Source organism: Morus notabilis, unplaced genomic scaffold (genome assembly GCF_000414095.1).
Source record: "Morus notabilis unplaced genomic scaffold, ASM41409v2 Scaffold489, whole genome shotgun sequence".
Lineage (NCBI taxonomy): Eukaryota > Viridiplantae > Streptophyta > Magnoliopsida > Rosales > Moraceae > Morus > Morus notabilis.
In genome coordinates this window covers 363,362-386,499 of record NW_010357331.1, presented here as the reverse complement: position 1 = coordinate 386,499, position 23,138 = coordinate 363,362, and the positions used below count along the sequence as shown (strand labels likewise).

The window sequence follows — 23,138 nt, the reverse complement described above, 5'->3', positions numbered from 1 at the left end:
GATAATCATCCAAAATTATCCTAAGCACCTCCCTCTCTCTTGGGGGTCGGAATTTAGCAGAACGCTTCAAATATATCTTCATTTTCTTCACTTTCTACAGCCATCCTATCTCTTTGATCCTTCCACGTTCTCCGCCGTGGCCGGCCCTTTCTCCCTCTTCCGACCATTTAACTCGAATGAAATGATAATAACCTCGTCATTTCCATTTATATCACAAGAATTTAGAAAGAAATGGGGATTATAAGATACTGTAAACTTCTGTAAGCATATATATTTTCACATAAATATTCTTTGGTGTAGCAACTCATCCCTGTTCAATCTCTCAAAGTATGAAACACGCAAGAATCATTTATATAATCTTTCTTTTCTGTAGTGTGACACTATATGTACATTAGTTTGTGTGCGGAATATGAAATGTTACTTACATGAGACAATTTGGACATGAAATAGTCATCTGAGTGACTACACCGTGAATGCCAATATAGCTAGTCCACCAGAATATACGAGAAAGAAACAAAAAAAAAAAAAAGAAAAGAAAAGAGGAGCATCTGAGCAGATTTTTCTCGTTTTCTCCTTTCCCTCCAGATTTTTTATCTATTCACCAGCTTCTAGTCTAATTTCTCGTCTCAGCCAACACATATGATGCACATTGCAAGAACCTGCAATCACAGAAAGAATGGTAAAACTTCAGAAGGGAGAATTCTCTAAATTTACTACTCCTGTGAGAAGCAATTCATACAGTATTCTCCTCTGTTTCAAGCAGCCTGAACGGATTGAAAAACCAAATTTGAAAAAGCAAAAGGAAAGTCTATCCTCAATCAAAAATATTCAAAAGAGAATTTCGAAACAAGCCTCGGTGAAAAGCAAAGAGAGGATCAAGTGGGCATCCCCATAATGTGGGAACGACCAAAATGCGATCAATACAACCAAAACCACACCTGTACCCAAGTCATTTTGCAAGGTTTAATCAGAGATCTAAGGCACGCTGTCATCTGGTTCTTCTGTACAAGAATAGGAACAAATACAATGCAAAAGGGATTGTCTGGTCTTTCTAAAAGCACGTTGCTCTGGGGTGATCATTATTTCTTCTTTCCCTGTTTTGAGTAATTAACATTTGAATCCTCATGAAATGTGCCCTGAACTAATTACAAGTAAGAGTTACAATGAATATGCCTTTAATGGAAATGACCATTAGAAATTTTAGTGAACACTTTTCTCGAGTAGTCATAAAAAGGCATACTACTGAGCTGGAGATCCACTAGGTTTCTACTTCTCCAATTCTTGGAAGGAATGGAGATCCACTAGGTTTCTACTTCTCCATTACTCACAAATTATGCTTTGTAAAAGGTCCAAGTCTGGCACACCCAACAAAGGCTTCTATTACCCCACAAGGACTAGTTGAGAATTGTGAAACACAGTTTTGAATTAGTGAAAAATGGAAATGTAAAGATGATATTCGTATGCATATACATATATATATATATATATATGTATTTATGTATATGTATATCGTGATGTGATATTTAACCCCCAAAATAGTGGTCAAACTATGCTTTTCTAAAACATTTATCACTGGGAGTTTGGATAAGCATACCTCTTTGCTCCACTACTGCGCTGCAAGATCAATTATCTTGTGGTCTAGCGGCACAAAGCATTTCCACTATGAGGGTCTTCACATCCCTGAAAGGATAAAGAGCAAGTATAACTTTCAATAAAGGAATCATATAAGCGTCGGTTTGTTTCACTGTTTAACTGAGTTCAACTTAGTTTGAACGGTGAACATAGTTTGAAGTTATGTTTGGTAAACACGCAATCCAAATTATATTTCCCATTGAACTGAGTTAAATTGTCTAACTTAGAGTTTAGCTCTCCCTTTAAGTTGAACCACTCAAACTTAAAATTTTAACCGCACATCCAAACGCCAATTCGAACTACAATTTAAATCACACAGTTTGAATTTTTCTATCCAAATGTAAAAGTTCTAATTACAAAAATTCAAACCAGCGAACCAAACGGGGGCTAAGCTTACACAAACAAATGCACTTATAACCTAAGCAATTCAGCAATACGGTCACATCCCTAAAATGGCAAAGAAGCATAACCCAAAAAAAGCTAAGCTTACACAAACAAATGCACTTATAACCTAAGCAATTCAGCACTACGGTCACATCCCTAAAAGGGCAAAGAAGAAGCATAACCCAAAAAAAAAGGAAATTTTTTTTGTCATCGATGGACTATGAAAAACTAAATATTATAAATCACACAATTGCAAAGTTAAAACAAGACTCTCCAAGTATAATCTGACATAACATGAGAAAAGGTATAACTCAGGGAAGATATAATCATTGATAAAGAAATCTCACTTTCGATCTTCTGCGCGTCTAGGGAAAGGTATTCGGAGCTTAAAAGTACTCCCTTGATAACCCGCCTAAAAAGAGAGAGCATCAAACAGTAAAGGAAGTTGCATACCAGCATGAAAAAGAGAATTATAGGAAGAGTTGAACAATAGAGTAGTCAATAGCACTTCTATATATAAAGGCGAATAAGAAAAAAAATCAAATAGTTTGGTAGAAAACAATTTTTTTTAGGACGTACGTAAAATAGCATCAAGGACAAGAGGTCAAATCTCAACACTACCTTGACATTGAAACCAAGGCTATCCAAGTCCAGCATGTGAGCAAAGTCGACCTGGAGAAAACTCAAAAATTCAGATTTCAAGTACACAATGTATTAATAGTCTTGGGTTGTTTTTTCTATTGGCCCCTGAGGACACACACTTGTCTTACTTTGACTTCCAACCTTTATGTTTTTGGGTTTAAAAAAAGAAAAGATTTGAAAAGAAAATCTACAAAGGAAAAAAAACATATATGAAACAAAAAACAGATTGTGCCACCCAGTCCAAGTCTATTTTTTATTTTATTTTCAGAATTTTTTTACATCTATATATATATATATATACACTCGCATGCGCACACACCATCTTATATCTCTTAAAACCCACCCCTATGCAATATTCTGTCTTACAATAGATATTTTATTAATAGATGGGTCAAAACTATTTATTTCAAATACGTCAGGTATCGCTAGATCTCTAAAAGTAAATGTCAAAGGTCAAAGTGAAACAACATACATTTCCTAGAGGGGTATTGGTGAAAATAACACTATAGTCTTTATATATTTCTATACTTTCTTGACTTAACAAATCTACGTGGTGTAGCTATTATACGTTATTGTCTAAACTCCGATGTGTGATATTGCACATCTAGAAAAAAAGATTGATGAGTTAGCATAATCTAAATGAATGACAATGAATTAAGGATCCCCGTGCTTACTATAAAAAAACGAGGAATACAAAGAAATAAAGCAAACTTCAAATTTGAAAACGATATACGAAAGAAAAAAAAAATCTAAGTTACCGGAATTGATGTTGAATGTTGCACGATGGCTTTTGTATCATCAGCATGATCCTTGTTCATGTGAGACTAGAAAACAATAATTTATACGTAAAACCAACAAAATCAAAAGATAGAGATTGCATGGTTTGTTTGATGATTATACTTACCGTGACAGGCTTAGAAAACTGAGCTATTGGATCAACTTTTGCAACTTTATACTCCTCATTGCTGAACTCTAAAGGTTGGAAAAAATATATATACACGAAACAAGAGAAGCAAACTGAGAAGATATAACAACATTATCAAATATCAATAAAAGAACAACGATACTGGCCCTTTCTTAAGTTATCTGGAAAGCATAAAAGAGAAAACCCTAAGATCAGACTACAATTTATAGAAAGGGAACCAAAAAAGTAACATATTGCTGTATAAAGCACAAACCTCCTGATCCTAACAAAGCTGTTGCAACCCCCGACACATATCGTACAACTTTTGGTTCAATGCGCATGAATTGAAAGTCACCAAAGTCAACCTTCAAATTAAAGACGTGATTTACTAATTCGACCAAATGAAATTATGTTAGACATATTACATGCCAAAATATCAATTATGGTTGAGAACAAGAGTTTGTTAATTTACCCAAAATGCATTTGGAAGCGTAGCCAAATATGTACTGCGAACTGCTGCTCTATCATTTTCAGAGACCTAAATGGTAATGTACTCTTCAGTCTTTTCACCATACAAACATTATCGTTAACAGAGAGGCAAAAAATGGGTATCAAAACACGGCTACAACTTACAGGAACAGCATTGCCATGCAGAGTGATTACTAAATCAGTCCTATCTTCAGGATCTCTAGCCACAAGTAGTGAGCACTTAGCATTAGCACTTAGGTCCTATGCAGAACAAAAAAGCAGAACCTTGAGAAGACTAAAATATACAACAGAATAACATAAAATGAAAAATGTGACACAAATGTCGAAACAGATGCAAAGTTGAACTTACAAAGAGTTTTGTACCAGAAGTAGATGAATTGATCATAAAATCTGGTAATAAAGCATCTATTTCATTTTCTCTTATAAGAAAAGCTCGTTTCATTGATAAAAATAGATCAATTTTACAAAGGAAGGAGGATGAGGAATCCTCTAAAAATAGAAAGATAGAATAAACAAAACAGGAAGACAAAAGAAAGATAGGACTCTAAAAAGAAGAAAAACAATTAGCTTCTAATAACATCCCTCCAGTTTAACGCAATCAAAGAGAAAGGAAAATCCTTGAAAGCTGTATCTGTTGAAGGCCACAATGAGGCTGATTTTTTAGCTTTCTCAAACAAATTGTTAGGAGTGGTATTAAAAGCAATGAAACAGCAAATTAAGACAGGATTGGATCGATCAAATTAGAAGAAATTCAATTCACTGTAATAAGGAAAATGGAAAGATAAGGGGGTTTTCAAGAGAGCCTCTGCACTCCAAGAGCCTTAGCTCATTCAGTCTCCTAATTCACAAAATGATCGATGATCTACAATACCCTCCCTCATCACGTTTTATTCCAATTCCTCTAACTAACCAACCAACTCGTCACTCTCTCTCCCTCTCCCCCCTTCACGTTTTCATGTCAGCCCTCTAGATCCTTCCCAGCCAACTAACCAATCTCCAAGGCCGATTCTGCGAACTAAGCTTTCCAGAAGAAGAATCCATACCATACAGTGTAGGATTATTCCCCTGCTCCCCTTTAATGTCCAGGCCTGTTTCTTCGGGAATTTCTTGTGCCTTACATAAGTAAAACGCAAAGGCGGCCTATTACATATCCATCACGTTCGTTACATTATCTTTATATATATATATATATATATATATAAGAAACGGGAGAATATTATTAATGGATAATGGAACAAAAAAGTACACTACGGGACAAGGAGTCCACCAAAGCAAACAAAACAAAACAAGAAGAACTAGAAGAACAGGACTAATGAAGGACTATATCCCATCCTCTAAGTAAATCTGAAAATGAAAATGAATTGAAGCCTTTAACTTGAGATAACTACAATGCCACACTAAATTTAATTTTGTCCCACGCTGCATCAACATCCCCATCTAAATCCTCAAAAATACAGTCATTCCTCTCTAGCCAAATAGCCCAAGTGACAAAGGCCGTCTATTATATATCCATCGCGTGTGTTATAATATCTATATATATATATATATATATATATATAAGAAACGGGAGAATATTATTAATGGATAATGGAACAAAAAAGTACACTACGGGACAAGGAGTCCACCAAAGCAAACAAAACAAAACAAAAAGAACCTAGAAGAACAGGACTAATGAAGGACTATATCCCATCCTCTAAGTAAATCTGAAAATGAAAATGAATTGAAGCCTTTAACTTGAGATAACTACAATGCCACACTAAATTTAATTTTGTCCCACACTGCATCAACATCCCCATCTAAATCCTCAAAAATACAGTCATTCCTCTCTAGCCAAATAGCCCAAGTGATGGAAAGCAGCCCTCTAGATCCTTCACGTTCGTTACATTATCTTAGAAAATCCTTAAGTTTCTCTCCATCCAAATTGTCCAAATCAAGGATAGTACTGTACTTTTCCAAACAAATCCATTCTTCCACCAACAGCAATCAATTCTTCCACCATTAAATATTTACAGTGTAAGAGAAAACCTGCTCCAATCAGTTTGTTCCAAAGTCTCCTAGTCACAAGACAATGTAGCAAGAGATGAACTATTAATTTCCAGTCTCCTTTTTACATAACACACCAAGAAGGAGAGTATACAACTTAAGATTTTTCCTTTGAACACTAGAACAAGTTTTTTTTTTTTTAAAAGCAACAGAACTTATTTAGGAAAAATAGAAATGTAGAAGCAGAGGAAGAGTTGATGACGAATTAGATTAGGATTATTTTAATATTTAAATTCAATTTAGGATTATGTTTATCTTTTGAATTTATTTATGTTTATCTCCTTTTTAGAATAGGATTAGGATTTCATTCTCTATATATAAATAGATTAGTGATTGTTATTTTTATGAAGGCTTTTGATGATTAATGAATATTGAGATTTTAATTTCCTCTTATTAGGTTCTTATTCTCTCTCTATTTCTGTTTCTCTTGTGATTAGTCTTTCTCTATCTTGGTTCTATTTCTCCTTCTTGATTATATTCTCTCTAAATTCAATCTATCTTCTTCAATTCTACCCGCTCCTACATCAACTGGTATCAAAGCGAAGTCATTTCCTTTGACCAGACCTATCTTTTCTCTTTCAGTTACGTATACCCAAAAAAAAAGAAAAAAAACGTTTTCTGTCAAAAACCATCCACAAAAAGCCGCCACCATTCAGACTCCCATCGCCGAGCACCAACCAGAGAACACGCACAAAGTTACAAGGTGCCTCTGCTATCGTGTTTGCAGACTTGCAGCTCCTATCGTGGCTTGCAGTGCTTATTGTTGGTTTCTTCATTTTGTGGGCCGAGACTTAGCAAAGCTTTTGCCTTCCGCCATGGGTCATGCTTTGATTTTGTGTTGGTAAATTCTCTATCCTTATTTTGAAACTTTTCTATAATTTTATTAGATGGTTATTTGATAATGTGTATTCGATCCATTTAAACAAAACATATGAATTTTCCACCCTATAACCCGCCATATTCTCGTTATCACAACTTTTATTATGATAGGCAATTTAGCCATGCTCTTGAGAATTCCTATAAACTAACGGAAGATTATGTTTGGGTCATAAATTACACGGGTTATTTTCACACTTTTCTCTCGGTCCAAAATACTCCTTGGAAAATTGTTATTGATGAGAGTAGTGAGATTAATGTTGTGTCATCTAATTTTGTCAATCGTTTGAATCTTGACATTGAGCCTCACCCTAGACCGTTTTGGGTGTATTGGGAGGATAAGGGTTATTTTGCAATCACCGAAAGATGTCTATTACCTCTTAAATGTGGTCCTTATAAGCAATATGTTTATTGTGATGTCCTTCCTAATGTTACTCAGATTTTGTTAGGACTTCCTTGGGTTGATGATCATGATGTGAGATATGTTGAAGGGAATCAATACGTTTTTAGACTGCATAAGAAAACTGATTTGAAACCTGCTAAACCAAAAGAAAAAGCCTATATGTCTAAGCCTATTCTCCCTTCCCCAATTCCTAGTGTACCAAACCCATCTACTGAGAGTGATGGTGCAAAAGATGAGGTTATGAAAAAACAAATTTATTGACACTCCTTGTCCCGAGCCTATTGTTGATGAGCCACCTCCTCTAAAAACCATTGAATCCAATTCCTCCAAATTTGTTGTTGAAAGTGGATGTAATGCATATTTACTTAAATTTCCTCCTAATTTGATTATGGAATTAATTTTCAATGAGGTAGAATTGTTTCCTAACCATGGTGATCAGAAGCCTCAAGTGTTCTTGATGTTTTCTCTACAGCTAAAATGTCTCCACAATCAACTTGCAAGCACCGATGGCTTGTTTAAGAATCCAATATTAAGGCCAAGAGATTTCATGCTTTTCAGATTGTTTCTTCATGATTCTTTTCAGTTTAAAACTTCAACCTGGGGAGAATGATGACGAATTAGATTAGAATTACTTTAATATTTAAATTCAATTTAGGATTATGTTTATCTTTTTACTATTTTAAATTTATTTATGTTTATCACCTTTGTAGAATAGGATTAGGATTTCATTCTCTATAAATAGATTAGTGATTGTTATTTTTATGAAGGCTTTTGATGATTAATGAATATTGAGATTTCAGTTTCCTCCTATTGAGTTCTTATTCTCTCTCTATTTCTATTTCGCTCGTGATTATTCTTCTCTATCTTGGTTCTATTTCTCCTTCTTGATTATATTCTCTCTCTAAATTCAATCTCTGTTCTTCAATTCTACCCGGTCCTACATCAAGAGTTTTCCTCACATAGACAAAACTGAACCAGAACCAACAAACAAAAGGGGGAGATAGATCTAACCCAAAGACACGATAACTCAAACAATGGAAATGAAACTACAGAAAAGGACCCCAACTCCTAACCAAGTTTGAAAAAATTGGCCTACCAAACTCTTTATCTCTATAAACCAAAGTAGAGACCAAAACCTTAATTTTATCCCATAAGACACCACTCCCTTCCATACACTCTTCGTGTAATCTACCATTTCTTTCTAGCCAAATGCCCCAGAAAACTACTAAAGTGGCGAGTCTCCACAGATTCTACCCCTAGGACTAAAATTAGAGGAAGGAGATAATTCAATGAACCCTAGAACAAGTATTAATTTTCCCACGTAAAACAACCAGACAAAAATCTTAACTATAGAGAACAATGGATTTCCAAATGAAATTGAAAGGCTCAAAGAAAAATTTCCCCCATCATTGGTGATGAAAGGGAAGAGAAAGAAAAAGCGAAGTGTCACAAAATCTGGAATAGACTACGTAAAAGTCTTCACTTCTCTGTCAAGATCAAAAGCATCTACTTCATTTTGAATAGCAATCATCAAAAACTACTGTTTTACAAATCATATATTTAATTAAAAGAACATAATAGTAATAGTCAAATATTCGAATAAAAAAAAAAAAAACCTTTGAATGAACTGCCAAGCTGCTAACTGCTAATATTGGAGATCCATCTGCATCACATGCGAAATCAACCATTGACCCTGACGGATAACCATCATGCTTCTACATATCAAAAGCAAGCCAAAGAAGTTAGAAATAGTGAGACGCAATTTCCAGGATACGAATTCTGCATTCAGACATGACAGGAATGCTGAAGATCATCATACAAACACTATTGTTAAGAGAATGCATAGGCCAAATGTAATACACCCTCAACAACTTCAGATAACTACTAAAAGAAAGTCCCAAAAGTCTTCTAAAAAATGTGTTAATGAGCCTTCTGCGAATTTCCCTTTTCTTGACAACCGGGAAACCCCTTTTCTCATAACTGGATAGCTTAGTGTGAACGCTATGATCACTGCAAAGTATGAAACTTGTGGTTATTCACCACGTGTAGGGTCCTACGAAACTGAACCAAGTCTTCAAATATTTCATTTACTAAGACAGTTTTGATATCAATACTAGGGAACCTATTTAATGAGGGATTTGAAGTAAAATGGAACACGCCTATTGAACGTGCATTTGTAGGGTATGGAGAAGGTTCTGCGAACAATTGAAATAAAAAGAAAGGGACAGATTTACTAGCAACACAACTGTTCAAACTGTCGCTAATTAAGAATTGCTCCAACAAAATTTTCCTACTGCATCAAAGGCTGGTTATGTCATGCAAACTAAAATTAGAGACTGGGATTTTTAAATATCTTTTCATCACTTCACACGAAAGGCATGTTCAAGGAGGAGAAAAACGAGAAAAGGAGCTGGAGAATAAGATAGAGGATATGAAAGGTTGGAGGGAATATTCATTTTCTTTTTATTTCCAGACGTCAAAATTAAGGCTATTCACTATTGATATTGTACAGAGTCCTTTTTAAAAGTCAAGACATTCCTATTTACAGTAGGCCGGCCTAGAATAATATATAACACTGAGTAACAAAACATGCAATACAAAAAAAAAAAAAGCAAGGCACCATTGGTTCTGCAAAAAGAATCCCAAGATAGATGTCTATAATTTATGATTAACGTAGCTATACCACATGCAACCCTACATCACAATCGCAGTCACCAGCTATTAAACAAACTTGGACTGACTCCGAGTTCAAAATAAACCCTTACCGTGACTTATTGACTTCACATTGAAAACTAGTAAGTGACGGAAAAATATAACCAACTAAAGCCGTCATATAGTATACTAATTAACGAGAAAAACTCCATTCAATTCAATTACATAAGATCTCAACTAGAATTATGGAATTATTCACTGAAATATCTTCCTCATTCAATGGACTTCCTTGCTATAACATAAATTCTTTTGAATCAATCTGTCTCTCTGTGTGTGCTTAGTTTGCCAGTGCGTTTGAGTTTTAGCAGTAGCTACTCAGCGAATTGCTATCTCGAAGAATAAAGTGAAAATCTCAACTCTTGTCATGAAAATTACTTACACATTGGTTATCAATCCAGAGAAATTGATTCCAGCAAAGAAATACCAAATAGTCTAGCAGAGAAACCGAATGCAGTAATTAATGTATCATTTCTAAAACCAAATGACACTTACCTGCGAAAGCGTAGAGAGCACTCCACGCACACTACGGTCAAGAACCGTACGAATCTCCTCAACTGGAGGAAGCCGAGCTGCCCTTCCCTAAGAATTAGTGGCCAGTATAACCCCACATGAATGAAATTCAAACGTACTTGTCTACAAACTACTTTTCAGATGATACTTATAGTAAACAAAACTATTTTTTTTTCTTTTTCATATATTATACAGCTTAAAGAAATCAAAATACCTGATGAGATTGAATAATCTGAAAGACATTTGTATCATCACCCCGAACTTCTCCAGTTGAAACAGCCTGATTGAAGAAACAACAACCACTTATGCATCATGCATAAAATAAGAAAACTCAAAAATAAGATAATCTCAGGAATTCAATGAAAATAAACGACCACAAAACCTGCAACAATTTTTCTTCTTATCTTTTCTTTACTATTATAACTCAGTTTCCACAACTATCAACAACTTATGCTTCATATACTCAATTGAAAAACAAAAACAAAAACAAAATAATCTGCAGTTCAATTGAAAATAAAATTAGTACAAAACCTATACCAATTATTTATGACAATCAAAATTCAACTTTTCACTGGACAACAACAACTTATGCATTCATTTCACATAAACAACCTACGCCAAGTTTGACCATTCTTATTAATTTTTTCACTACTATTAAAATAAAACAAAAATCTCCACATAATTTCTGTAAAAACAACTAAACCATTATAATTCACTCTACAAAAATAGGAAAGTCTCCAAATTATCTCTGCAATTTAAATTTAAACCTCTATTATATAAATTTCTGAGAAAGTGAGAAAAAAAAAGTGTATTTCCAGGAGAAAAGCTATAGTTACCTGAGCGGTGAAGCGAGGGGAAGAAGCCATGGAAAGACGGCGAGGCGTGGTGGGAGAGAAGAGAGATGAAGAGTTTAAAGAGAGAGAAAGAGGAGAGAGAGAGTGAATGGGAATGGAGACGCGTGGAAATGGGGAAAAGGTCGTCCATGGTCTCGCCAACGTCCTCATCGTCTCTTCCTTCGCTAACACACTCACTCAATCACCCACCTGACGTTTTTATTTTATTTTCGATATTCGCGACTCATTCTAACAACCTACTATAAAAACTCTGAAAATCCAAAAGGTATCACTCAGAAACGTTCAGTTCGTGAATTAAAATTATGTGATTAAAATTATTTTTAATTTATATGTATTTTTTATAAAAAAAAATATTATAGCGAACTATGAACCATGATTTAAATTATTATTTGAATCCTCCAACTAAACGTCCCATTAATTTCAGAAATTATTATTTTAGTGGTTGTTCTTTTGCAACGAAATTCAAAAAAAATTTGAATTTGAGTTACAATTTTATTTAAATTCACGTTCTTTTATAAAATTTGAGTTTAAACTCGAATTTGGAGCTAAACTCGAGTTCAAGTTTCTTTTTCAACTCGAGTTCATAAACTCGAACTCAAGTTAATGAACAATATTTTTTCTATTATTACAAATGTCATAACTTTTTCGTTTTAATTCTGATTGAGATGATTTTTTTTCTATGCATTCACAACAAAAAGACGAATAAAACCCCACCATATACCCTATTGAGATTTTTCATCACCATTGAGTTTTTATTAAAATACTATCTAAATACAAATTTAAGTTTTGACTTACCTAAACACAAACTTAAAAAAATTCTCAATTCAAATCATAACTCAAATGTGCACATCCCAAACACGAACTCAAGTTACAACTTTAACTCAAGTTATAACTCAAACTTAACTCAAGATCATCACTCAAGTCACCCTAACTCAAAAATGCAAAAGAACAATCCCTAAGTGAAGTGAGCTTGAGGTGTGTAGGGTTTTTTTTTTTTAAGTACAAGTATGTTAGTCTTTTTTTGGGCCGGGTAGGGTTACTCAGGTGAGCTTGAGCCCAGCCCGCGACCTTACCCGCACATTGAGGGTTAGGCTAATTTTAAACCGAAAAAAATGAAGACCCTATATTTTTAGGTATGGTAGGATCGAGTAGGCTGGGTTAGTCGAATTCGGGGTGATTCCTTACACCCCTAATATACGCCCGATACTTTTTTTCATACCATTCTACAATATGGTTTGTTAGAAAGACTTACTTATCCGTCATTTATGGATAAGATTTTATTCTTTCTATTTAAATGATTTTTTTTTCTTAGCTTGAACTATCTTTTTTTTTTCCTACTGGCTATTTTTCTTTGAACGACTTCAAAATCACTTTTTTCTTTTTCAAATTATGGGCTTGTTCTTTTGCACTTTTTTGAGTTAAGGTGAGTTGAGTTCAGATCTTAATTTGAATTAAGGTATATTTGAGTATGATTTGAGTTATGAATCTAATTTGAGTTTGTATTTGAATGTGCGCATTTGAGTTATAGTTTGAATTGAGAATCTATTTGAGTTTGTGTTTAGGTGGGTCAAAACTTGAGTTTGTATTTGGATAGTATTTTAATAAAAACTTAGTGATGATGAAAATTTTAATGGGGTATATGAGTTAAATTTTGTTCGTCACTTCGTTGTGAACTCATAAAAAAAAAGAATCAACTTAATTGGAATTAAAATAAAAAAATTATGACGTTTTTAATAATAGAGAAAATATTGTTCATTAATTTAAGTTTAAGTTTAGAAACTTGAGTTTTAGGGGGGACTTGAACTCAAATTTTAGCATCAAATTTAATTTCAAACTTAAATTAAAACTCAAGTTCAAACACAAATTTTGTAAAAGAACATGAGCTTAAATAAAGTTATAATTTGAATCCAAACTTTTTATGAGCAAAAATTGTTAGAATTTCTTAATGATCTAAACATGCTCTTAACAATCCTAAATAGTAATTAGATCAAATGCAGAATAAAAATATCGGATCGAAACACACCTCCCGCCATTGTTGTTTTCACTCACTCAAGGTTATGAAAAGTGTCTGATTCGGTTAAGGTTCTTCTAAACTTCACTCAATCTCTCGTTGATGGTGTAGAACTCGACTGAATGGAGATTGCAGGCTTAGGGACCAACCCGAGTATGCTCTGTCCCCTTTTATACACTCTGCCCATCACAGAGTACTTTGTGGACGTGCACCGGCATTGGGCAACGTGGGACATCTAAGGATCATGATTCTGAACGTGGTTAAGCACGTTTCTGATTGATGGAAGAATGTGGACCACATTCTGTGCAAAACCTTCTGTTGGTTACCGAAGTTAAAGGAAAAAAATCCAACATTCTCCCACTTGGTCCATATATTCCATCATTCACCACAGTAAAAAAATAAAATACATGAATCATGGCGATAGGTCCTCTAAAAACGAGTATTATCTTCTATGTATTATAATGCATAATATTTCTCAATAATAGCCCATATAACTTAATGAATAAACCCTATGGTTATTCTAGGTCCAAAAATTAATGATATTTCTCAACAAATAAGTGAATGTGTACCCAAGAAAAATCAAGTATGAGTAAACATCACCAATAAAGTTTCATTAAAAATAACATCCGTTCTTACAACGAAAATTACACAAAAGAACCAAGTCTCATTCTATTATCTTCTATGTATTATAATGCATAATATTTCTCAATAATAGCCCATATAACTTAATGAATAAACCCTATGGTTATTCTAGGTCCAAAAATTAATGATATTTCTCAACAAATAAGTGAATGTGTACCCAAGAAAAATCAAGTATGAGTAAACATCACCAATAAAGTTTCATTAAAAATAACATCCGTTCTTACAACGAAAATTACACAAAAGAACCAAGTCTCATTCTATCTACATGATTCTTAAATTTCAATAGTAGCATGCCTTTAGTCAAAGGATCAACAATTATCAATGTAGTATTAATGTGTTCAATAACCACTGTTTTATCCTTAACACGTTCTCTTATGGCTAGATACTTGATGTTGATATGATTGCTTCGACTACCACTTTTGTTGTTTTTAGCCATAAAAATAGCAGCTGAATTGTCACAATATATCCTCAATGGCCTAGAAATCGAATCCATAATTCTAAGCCCATAAATGAAACTCTTCATCCATACACCATGCAAGGTAGCCTCAAAACAAGATATGAACTCAGCTTCCATAGTGAAAGTAGCAATCAATGTTTGCTCTGTGCTTCTCCAAGATACAACTCGACCAACGAGCATAAAAACATATTCTGAAGTTGATTTTAGCGAATCAATGCAACCAGCATATTCTGAATCATAGTAGCCAATCACCTACAAGTTTTCAGTCTGTGTGTACATAAGCATGTAGTCTTTATCCTCTTGAAGGTACCTCATCACCTTCTTTGCAGCTCTCTAGTGGTCCACACCTGGATTACTCTGATATCTTCCCAATATCCTAACGGAAAATGCAATGTCACGTCTTGTGCAGACCTGAGCATACATCCGGCTTCCAAAAATAGAAGCATCAGTAATGTTTTTCATTTGTTTCCGTTCAAGATCATTCTTCGGGCACTGATTCGAATTGAACCTGTCACCCTTCACAATAGGAGCTATACTAAGTGAACCATCTTTCAACCGAAATCTCTCTAAAACCTTGTTGATATAGGTATCTTGAGACATACCTAAAATACCTCAAAATCCGTCTCTATTTATTTTGATGCCACTAACATACAACGCATCGCCCATATCCTTCATGTCACAGTTTTCAAAGAAAAATTGTTTCACTTCATATAGCAAACCCTTATCATTGATTGCAAGTAAAATGTCATCCACATATATAATAAGGGAACAAATCTTTCTCCCACTAACCTTCTGGTATATACATTGATCCATAATTTTCCACAAAACCAAATGAAGAGATAACATCATGAAACTTTAAATACCATTGACGAGAGGCTTGTTTCAATCCATATATGGATTTCTTGAGCCTGCACACCAAATGCTCACCACGACTAGAAGGAATCCTTCTAGTTTTTTCATGTAAACCTCTTCTTCTAGTTCTCCATTGAGAAAGGCTGTTTTCACATCCATTTGTTGCAACTCTAAGTCAAAATGTGCAACTAACGCTAGAATAATGCGAAGAGAATCTTTCTTAGATACAGGAGAAAAGGTCTATGTAGTCGATTCCTTCATTTTGAGTGAATCCTTTAGCAACGAGTCTTGTTTTATATCTTTCAATGTTGCCCAATGAATCTTTCTTCGTCTTATAGACCCATTTACACCCTATGACTTTGACACCATCAGGCAACTCAATAAGATCCCAGACTCCATTAGTTGCCATAGAATTCATCTCATCTTTCATGGTATCATACCATAAATTTGATTCTTTAAAATTCATGGCTTGTGAAAATGTTTTAGGATCATTTTCGACTCCAATGTTGTAGTAAGACTCTTGTAGATACACAACATAATTACCTGGTATCATTGATTTTCTTACTCTAGTAGATCTCCTTAAAGTTGTATCAACATTTTCCTGAGGATCATGTTGTCCAACCGGTTGTTCAATAATTTATGGCAATTATTGAACATCTTGATCTACTAGATTATCATCAGTAGTTTGTGGAACTTCCATAATTGGTTGTCCAACACCTGTTTGAACTTGAGGGGTGTTGTGAATGACAATCAATCTATCACTTGAAGTGAAAAGTTAAGTATCAATATGATTCCTTTCAGAAACAATATTCTGAAATCGATCGCTCCTACTAATCAAGTTATTTTCAAGAAACTTTGCATTTCTTGATTCCACAATCCTAGTGCTGTGAGATGGACAATAGAATATGTATCCTTTAGACCTTTCAGCGCATCAGATGAAATATCCACTAATGGTCCTTAGGTCCAACTTCTTTTCACGTGGGTTATAAACTCTTACTTTAGACGAGCATCCCCAAACGTGCACATGTTGCAAACTCGGTTTCCAACCCTTAAATAACTCAAAAGGTGTCTTTGGAATAGCCTTAGTTAGAACTCAGTTCAATATATACGCTGCCTTTTTAAGAGCTTATGTCTATAAGAATTCAGGAAGCTTGGAGTTACTACGCATACTCCGTACCATGTCCATTAAGGTTAGGTTTCTTCTTTCTCCTACACCATTCTGGTCTGGAGAACCAGGCATAGTGTACTAAGCAACTATCCCATTTTCTTGAAGAAACTTCACAAATGGATCAAGTGCTTGTCCATCCTCAATGTATCTACCATAGTATTCTCCACCTCTATCTGATCTCAAGATCTTAATTTGCTTTCCACATTGCTTCTCTACTTCAGCCTTAAAGACCTTAAAGGCATCCAACGCTTCATTTTAGTTATGAAGCAAGTAAAGATACATGTATCATGAGTAATCATCTATGAATGAGATGAAGTATTTCAGACCATGTGAGTCCATGTCTGGACTATAAATATCTGTATGTATGATCTCTAATATGTATGTACTCCTTTTTACACCTTTCTTGGACTTGTTGGTCTGATTTCCCTTAATGCAGTCCACACAAGTTTCAAAATCAGTAAAATCAAGAGTATTGAGTACTCCATCATTCACCAATCTCTTAATCCTTTCAATGGAGATATGCCCTAGTCTCTGGTGCCATAACATAGAGGAATCATCATTTATAACACATCGTTTAGTGCCAATATGAACATGCATAGCATTATAAGTGATGTCATTTTGCAAGTTAATAGAGAAAAGACCGTCAGATAATGTATCATTTCCAACAAGATTAGATTTATAAAACAAACTAAAAGATGTCTCATAAAAATTAAAGGAATAACCCAAAGGTACAAGTCTTGAAATTGAAATCAAATTCCTAGAGAAACTTGGAATATAAAATGCCTTTTCTAAATTCAAAATAAAACCACTACTTAAAACTAAACTGCATGTTCCAACAGCCTCCACATGTGAGCACATCTTATTCCCTGAATAAATGCACTACTCACTTTCCACTGGCTTCCTTAGGTTTTGCATACCCTACAAGGTATTTGAAATATAGATTGTAGAACTAGAATCAATCCACCATGTGATATAAATAACATCAACCATATTAGATTCATAACAGACAAATGAGATTGGTTTACCTTTCTTCTCAAGCCATTTCTAGAATTTTGTGCAACCTTTCTTCACGTGCCCCTTCTTATTGCAAAAAAAGCACTTGGATTCTTTCTTGATTCCACCTTGGGGCGGTATTTTACCTTTTCCTTTCTTTTTGACTTGGTTCTAATCCTTTCCTTCTATTGACATCAATGCACTTTCTCCTATTTCTATTGACAGCCTACCCTCCTCCTGAACACACATTTTCAGAAGTTCATTGATTGACCATTTGTCCTTACGTGTGTTGTAGGATATCTGGAAAGGTCCGTATTGCTGTGAAAGAATGTTCAGAATATAGTGCACAAGGAAAAAGTCAGACATTTCAATCTCAAGTGTCTTTAATTGAGCTGCAATGTCCCTCATCTGCATGATGTGCTCACGTACACCTCTAACAATAGTGAGTTTTAAGGATGAAAACTTCATGGTCAGGGTGCTAGCAAGTGCCTTATCTGAAGACTCAAACCGTTCATCAATGGCCTTCAGTAATGCTTTGACATTGTCATGCTGATGATCTGAAACACGAATGCCAGCAGAGATGTTGGTCTTTATGAACATCACACTGAGGTGATTGGATCGCTCCCAACGCTCATAAAGAGCAATTTCTTCTAGAGTGTTGGTCGGAGTAATAACTGGTTCATCTTTTCTTATGACATAATCAATGTCCATCCACCCTAAATGAAGAAGAACTTTCTCTTTCCAAACCTTATAATTATCACCCCTCAGTTTGAGAATGTCACATTTCATATATGAGAAATTTGCAGGTTGCAAGACTGCATAAAATAAAACATACACGCTTATAATTAAAATTTGAGACTTATAACTTATATCATGTTCTACCAATGTAAATCATTTACTATGAATCTAGAGATAAAAAACTTGCCCGTGGGCTAAAGTTCTAATCCAATTAGATCCATCTATAACCCTATGATAGAACTATCAAATTATACTTTATTTTCTAATTCCTGTAGGTAAATTAAGAAATTTAATTTGATATTCTATCCTAATTAATCATACAAATATAATAAAAATTCATGTGGAATAAAATCTATTATATTACATATGATTAATCACAATTATTGTCATAATGTAATCTTGAAACACTTATATATAATTTTAAATAATTAAAAATATCATGGCTAATTCCTAATTAATTAAAATTATATGGATCACTTAATATTAATAAATCATAATAAAGGTTCATATTTAATTGCATGGAATTATATGCAATATTAACCCAAAATATTTAAATGTCAATGTACCAATATATTTCAACCTACATGTATAATAAATTATACATAAAATGAATAATATAAGCACATAAATATCCAAATTAAATTCATTAAAAGTCATTAAAATTAATGAACCATTCATTTAGATATGTAATTCACAAAATTCCATAAAAATTATAAAATGGGCAAACATCTACAAAATACCCATATATACTTAATTTATGATTTATTATTATTTTTTATTAACTTCACCAAACAACATGTCATTTGGTGAATATGCTGCAAAAGTCCTTAAGAAACGACAAGTCATTTCAATGTACTCAATGAAAAATGACACGTCATTTTTTCAAAATGACAGCAACTTCACCGTTCAAAACGACATCTCTTTTTATATACTAAAGGGCAAAACAATATGTAGTTTCTTCCTGATGCTTGCGCCTTTCTTTAACCCAAAACAGTGTGTCATTTTCCTAGCCAAATGAAAACGACATGTCGTTTTGGCAATGACTGTCCAAGCCAAATGAAAGCACTAGTCTGCACTTTTCTATAACATAAAATGACATGTCGTTTAATAAGCCAAAGGGCAAAACGATATGTCATTTTATGCTTATGTTCAACAAAAATGACATGTCATTTTATATATCAAAAGGCAAAACGACATGTCATTTTTTCACATTGTTGAATCATCCTCAACCTTCAGCCGGGTCGTTTTCAACCCGGTTTCAACCCGAAATGAAATCCAATTTTTTTCTCTCGATTTTGACGACCAAAATTGATGTTTAAAACTCAGAAATGATAGAAATTCGATTTCCCAATGATTCCTAATCTCAGTTTTCATAAAAAAACGTCTAAATGATAATTTGCCAAAAAAAATTTCTCCTACAATATTTTGACAGAACGAAGAAAAAGGAAACAAGGCAGAGGCAAACTAAGGCTCTGATGCCAAAATGTTAGAATTTCTTAATGATCTAAACATGCTCTTAACAATCCTAAATAGCAATTAGATCAAATGTGGAATAAATATATCGGATCGAAACACACCTCCCGCCATTGTCGTTTTCACTCACTCAAGGTTATGAAAAGTGTCTGATTCGGTTAAGACTCTTCTAAACCTCACTCAATCTCTCATTGATGGTGCATAACTCGAATGAATGGAGATTGCAGGCTCAAGGACCAAACCAAGTATGCTCTATCCTCTCTTATACACTCTACCCATTACAGAGTGCTTTGTGGACGTGCACCGGCAGTGGGCAACGTGGGCATCCAAGGATCGTGATTTTGAACATGGTTAAGCACATTTCTGATTGATGGAAGAATGTGGATCATATTCTGTGCAAAACTTTTGGTTGGTTATCGAAGTTAAAGGGAAAAAATCCAACAAAAATTTGAGCAAAAATTTTCTGCATTTATCTTTTTTTTTATTATGGAAATCAAGTTTAAATAATGACCAAAGATTTTTAAAATTATCAGAATGGCCTTTTTAAAATATTACCATGACTGAATTCGAATTTCCTTCTTCCTTATTCACATAATAAGAGAGTAGACGTTGATGAAGGCTTCAATTATGATACTTAATAATTAGAAAAAAAAAAGAAAAAACAGACAGAACGCTTGGATAATGAGTTTTCATGAGAGAAACTACTGGTTCAGCTTTTTTTTTTTTTTTTTTTTTGGAAAATAGTAGAAAATAGGCCAATATGAAAAGCTTAAGAAAGTATATAGGCCAATTTTTAGTTATAGAAATTAATAGGCCATAACTTGTCAAGTTATGGTTCATAACCAGATAAGTTATGGACAAACTTGTCAAGTTATGGTTCATAACCAGATAAGTTATGGACAATTATGGACAATAACTTGTGAAATTATAGTTCATAACCAGACAAATTATGGACAAAAATAATAATTTGGCCTATTTATTAACTTATGTAAACTATTGACCTATTAATTTTAATTCATCTCAAGTCTTGGCTTATTTCCCTCTTTCTCCCTTTTTTTTTTTTTCTCTTTGCTAGCATATGCTACTGGTTTTTTCTTCACGCCATTAAAGCTTCTTAAAAGCTCTGTTCAAACAAACGTCATTCATTTTATTTTGAGAAGCTTGAAACATTCATTAAGAGAATAATTTTGGTATACGTTCAAATGGAAAGATTTAGCTAAAAAATAGGAAAGGAAATCTTTTTAAGAAACCTTTTTTTTTTAAATATGGAAAAATATGAGGTGTATATAATAGTGTTTATCAAATTATATGAGATTTTAATTTTAAAATAAATTTTTAAATATATTGGGTTGCCTTAATAAAAACTTGAGGTGTCGATAAACTTAAAGTGTCATATTAACAGTGCAAATAACATCATTTCATTCTAAATATGAATGACATGTATTAGTAATGTTTTAATTAAAGATTTTAAATTTTAATTTAATTTATTACGAACATCATTTTGATTATTATCCTTAAATATTATCATCTCGCATATAACATTTATATAAAATATTTAAGATCACATAAATAGTCATAGAATTTTCTGTTGGGATTTGTTTCCTAATTTGTGTATTGATTGTAATCGGATTTGATTGGCATTATTTTGGGAATGTTTTGCTGGGATGATTGCGTTTGGAAATGTCTTTGCAGCTGGCAAGTTTCCTTTGGCAGGTTTCAAAAAATCCAAAAACTTGTTTTAGTTTCCATTTTTCTAAGTCATCTGATTCAAAGATGGAAAATTGATTTGATTGATTCTTGATTGAGATTTCATAGCTGGATGATCTTCCTCTGCCTCCTAAGAACGTGTCCAGGTTCATATATTAATTTTGGGAAGATTTCAGAATTAAAAGAAGATTGATTCGTCTGGTTTTGGAAAGTTGGCCGTAACAGCTATGTTGCAGTGTTGTTACAACAAGATCTGCAACAGATGTGGTTCAGCGAATTAATTGAAGATGTGTCAAGCTATTCACAACTTGCTTATTTATTGAAAGTGTTCCTTAAGTCTTTGTACGCCTCTTGATGAATTTTTATTGGGTTGTGAGATAGGGGTGAGCACTTGTATTGAGAGAGATGATTTGAGTGCTTTTTGGAGGTAGTGCTGGGTTCGGGTCGGCGGGCTGCCCGAAGCCTGAATTTTTTCGGGCTCAGGCGGGCCCAAGCTAGATTTTTGGGTTCGGGCTCGGGCAGCCCAAATTTGACACTGACTCTCTTGCCCGCCGCCGTCTAACCGCCCTATACCGCCGTCCGCCGGATTTTTTTTGAATTTTCCGACCATGCCCGACCCGCCCGAATTGCCCGACCTGAAAATTAGCCCGAAAACCCTAATTTTGTCCAAAACCGCCCGAAAATATTAGTTGCTACAAATTGGGGCATTCCGAGAATCGAACTCGGGACCTCTCACACCCAAAACAAGAATCATACCACTAGACCCAATGCCCATATTTGTTATTTAAATTTTTAACTTTTTAATTAAGGTAAACACACAATTCCTTAATAGAAAGAGCAAATTCCTATTTTAGCAGTTTAATATTTCAGTTTTCACATTCTTGACCCTTTTTTATAATCAATCACATGATAAAATGATTCCTCAAAAAACAATATACACAAGGAAAGAAACACATTGCCATCACGTTTTTATTATTTTTTATTTTTAAAAAGTGTTGTTTCTATATAATGCCGGTTTTGTTCTTATAGATACTCGTGTTTTTCTATTCTATATCACTCTTCTTTCTATCTTTATCTATTTTTCTATTCACAATCTCTCATCATCCTCTTAATTATCCACTTTTTTCTTCAACTTTCTTCACTCTCTTTGTAACTCTATATCAAAGTAACTTTCTACTTGCATACCAAAGTAAATTGATAATTTATCAAAAGTCACTCAATGATTGGTTTGGTTTAATAACTTCATCGCTATTTGATGATCTCTATTTTAAAAGACCAGTCACTCAATGTTGATTGAAGCCTTGGTTTGCATTAAGGATTGGGATCGGGCCGATCAACATTTACAAGATACAATTTCACCGGCAAGCTAATAATGGATCGATGAATTTAATCAATTAACATTTAATATTGAAGACGATCCTTTAGCTTTAAATTAAATTGTAAATTTGTAATTTGTAAATATGTATTTACCTTTGACATTGTATTTGTAATTGTATAACTTTGTAAGTTTATAAAATTTGTAATTCGTCACAATATGATTGCACTCTTTTTTCCTTGCCAAGTTTTTATCCCAATTGGGTTTTTCTTGGTAAAATTTTTAATGAGGTAATCATGAATTATAAATTTAAAAATTAATAAAAAAAATAAA

The 23,138-nt window shown here is 33.8% G+C and overlaps 1 protein-coding gene across 1 annotated transcript; it reads right to left on the bottom strand.

The window, feature by feature from the left end:
* Positions 1-272: 272 nt before the first annotated feature.
* On the bottom strand, positions 273-11,655 carry LOC21397880 (glutamyl-tRNA reductase-binding protein, chloroplastic). Its single transcript, XM_024168907.1, has 13 exons — positions 11,432-11,655; positions 10,810-10,875; positions 10,578-10,664; positions 8,990-9,088; positions 4,196-4,291; positions 4,035-4,100; positions 3,837-3,927; positions 3,563-3,630; positions 3,417-3,482; positions 2,638-2,688; positions 2,364-2,428; positions 1,595-1,680; positions 273-659 (listed from the first exon to the last, which is right to left on the bottom strand). Exons 1-12 carry the CDS (start codon positions 11,597-11,599, stop codon positions 1,623-1,625), a joined length of 981 nt encoding a protein of 326 aa, XP_024024675.1. The 5' UTR covers positions 11,600-11,655; the 3' UTR covers positions 273-659; positions 1,595-1,622.
* Positions 11,656-23,138: the final 11,483 nt, after the last annotated feature.